General features: G+C 37.8%; 1 protein-coding gene across 1 annotated transcript; it reads right to left on the bottom strand.

The window, feature by feature from the left end:
* Positions 1–217: 217 nt before the first annotated feature.
* Positions 218–1,282, bottom strand: LOC145039637 (PKS-NRPS hybrid synthetase cheA-like). Its single transcript, XM_078987668.1, has 2 exons — positions 736–1,282; positions 218–423 (listed from the first exon to the last, which is right to left on the bottom strand). Exons 1-2 carry the CDS (start codon positions 1,280–1,282, stop codon positions 218–220), a joined length of 753 nt encoding a protein of 250 aa, XP_078843794.1.
* Between the last annotated feature and the right edge of the window lie 1,332 nt (positions 1,283–2,614).

The following is a 2,614-nucleotide window of genomic DNA, read 5'->3' as shown; positions in this document are numbered from 1 at the left end:
TTGTTTGCGCACATGGCAGCCCATAACTTGTACGTACTTGACATCCACAATTTTCATAAACAAATCCAAATTCTTTGGACCGCTCATATTCTTTGAAAATGATATCAAGTGCATAAATTGAAACGAAACGACACAATGGTTTTAGATGTGGTATTTCGTAGTACCGATGTACAATGAAAATTTTGTTATGCGCAAGACTCGCTTTTATACCTGTGTATTAAGACTCAACAACATCAGCAATACGCTTCAATGATTTGGCGATATCTGATCGTGATGTTTCGACATATCTTTTTAACTTCGCATGTTGACTTTCAGCTCTATTAGTTGTGTGATTGCCAAAGTTAAGAAACTTATCGGTCCATGCAGACACAAACTTTTCTTTGTGTGGTGTCAACCATGTTTTGTTTAGATAAGAAAATGCATCTGAAATACATAAAAAATTTCAGTTGATGTAATGATTTATAACATATTATAATGCATATTTAAAAATACCTGGATAATTGTTCGTAGTTTTTTCAACTTGTGCCAAATTCTTGTTGTATGCTTCCTTTGTTTCAGAGTTAACCAACCTCGTCCATGATGTATAAAGAACATCCCAACATTATTTGCATTTCTTCATGATATTGTTATTTATATGCCATCTGCAAAGTAATCCTTTAGCATCTGGAAATATAATAGTGTATGCGTTCATGAGAACCATTTCTCTATCAGTCACAATAACACGCGGCAACATACATCCTTCCATTACCAATTTTAGACAGTCTAAAGCCCAAACATAGTTGGATTGTTTTTCTTCATGCATGTACACAAATGCAATGGAAAATATCATATTTGTTGGAGTTACACCAACAATCTCCAATAGAGGCATCCCGTACTTGTTTGTATTATATGTTGCATCCATTAACAAGACATGTGGAAATGCACGCCATATTTCTAATGATCTTGGATGAGCAAAGAATAAATCTTCTAACTTATTTGTCAAAACATTTGCACGACTATAATAAACATATCCATTTTGATCTAGAAATTCCATAACACCTTGCATTTGAGTTTTACCTTCTCTCTCCCTACGTCGAAGTTTTTCGTTTGCATTGTAGATAGTTTTGAGAGTAGATACATTTTTCGGATTTAGGTTTTTTAGTGCAGATAATATATCTTTTGGTTTGACATTTTTTTTCAACAAATCTTCCACTATTCGACATTCATATTCAGTTAGTCGTCGTGGATAAAGATGACCTTCTAAATATAATGACGGCTCATGGTTATGAAATTCACATATCATTTTTATCTTCCAAGAATTATCTACTGACGAATATTTACCCTGTAGGCTAAATGGACAATTAATTTTTTTTGTCCCTGTTTTTTTTTTTTTGGAGATTTGTGTACTTTTGTATGTACCTCCACGGTCACATTGAAATACAACATTAAAGTTACGTTTAGAATTTTTTATGACGATGACATAACCTAAAGTATTTGCCATATTTTGCACCCAATCCTTCAATTCTTAACGAGAATTGAACACCTAACAATTATATTATTATCAGTAGCAGACAAATCCACTTGATGTGTAACACCGAAATTTTCAAACAAATTTTTTCAATTTTTATAAAACATAATTCCATCGATATTCATAAAAACAACCATTTTAATTATCCAACAAAACAGTACAAAATCCCAAGATCATAATATCAAGCTCCGAACGTGTGTGTATACGGATCAAGCCGGCGCCTTCCCGCGGTCGTCACTAGCACCTGAAACAAATAACATCAACACTGTAAGCACAAGGCTTAGTGAGTTCCCCAAAATACCACATATAACACATATTAGCCACTCTAGGCTATAACTCTGTGGGTCCGTGCACCCAAACTCTGTGAACCCTCAGGTTCTAGCTCTGATAAACATGCACCACATAAATCACATAGAAATCATGCAGTACAACACACAACATACATAGCATACAAATACTCTATCACATGACTCTGGTTACCTACTCAAGGTAAAGTATAGTGAGAAGACTCACCTCACGTATCTCGGTATCTCACGAATCCTGGAAATCCCTCGTGCTCGATCCTCCGAGCTCTAATCCTCCTATAACATTATATGCTTCTAATTAACACTTTATATCTCTAAGGTTGACTATCAATAAGGAGTCAACACTGGTCAACTCTGGTCAACGGTCAACGGTCAACTCTGACCGGACTCTGCGAGTCTGGGTGTATACACCAATTTCCCTGGAATCCTCCCTTGACACGTCGAGCATTCACTCAACTCGACGAGTTCCACCTGGCATGAGTTGTGGGGCCACCACGAGTCAACTCGCCGAGTCTCAAAACAACTCGGCGAGTCCAGTTTGACTCAATCCACCGGTCCATTCTGACTCCCCCCTTGACTCACTGAGTCCACCCTCCCCAACTCGGCGAGGCCACTCACTGTGTGGTCGGGCAACATTCATGCTACTCGCCGAGTCCGTTCTTCGGACTCAGCGAGTCCGTGCCATGCACTGACTCAATCTTGCACTAAAGGTCAGATCCAGTCCATTAATCCATAGATCCAGTCCCTCCAAGCTCATTTAGCACGTAAAGTTACAATCTTGATGCACATACAACCTCTATAT

This window comes from Lactuca saligna, chromosome 4, assembly GCF_052625555.1.
Source record: "Lactuca saligna cultivar CGN05327 chromosome 4, ASM5262555v1, whole genome shotgun sequence".
NCBI lineage: Eukaryota > Viridiplantae > Streptophyta > Magnoliopsida > Asterales > Asteraceae > Lactuca > Lactuca saligna.
Note: the sequence above shows the minus strand (reverse complement) of the source record. Positions and strands in the feature narration are given on the sequence as shown.

Excerpts from the sequence above, each read along its gene's own strand:
- LOC145039637 (XM_078987668.1), bottom strand. The coding sequence starts at position 1,282 with ATGATATGTGAATTTCATAACCATGAGCCGTCATTATATTTAGAAGGT. Across the intron at positions 424-735 it reads AAAATTGGTAATGGAAGGAT|ATGCATTTTCTTATCTAAAC; the intron begins GTATGTTGCCGC and ends TATGTATTTCAG.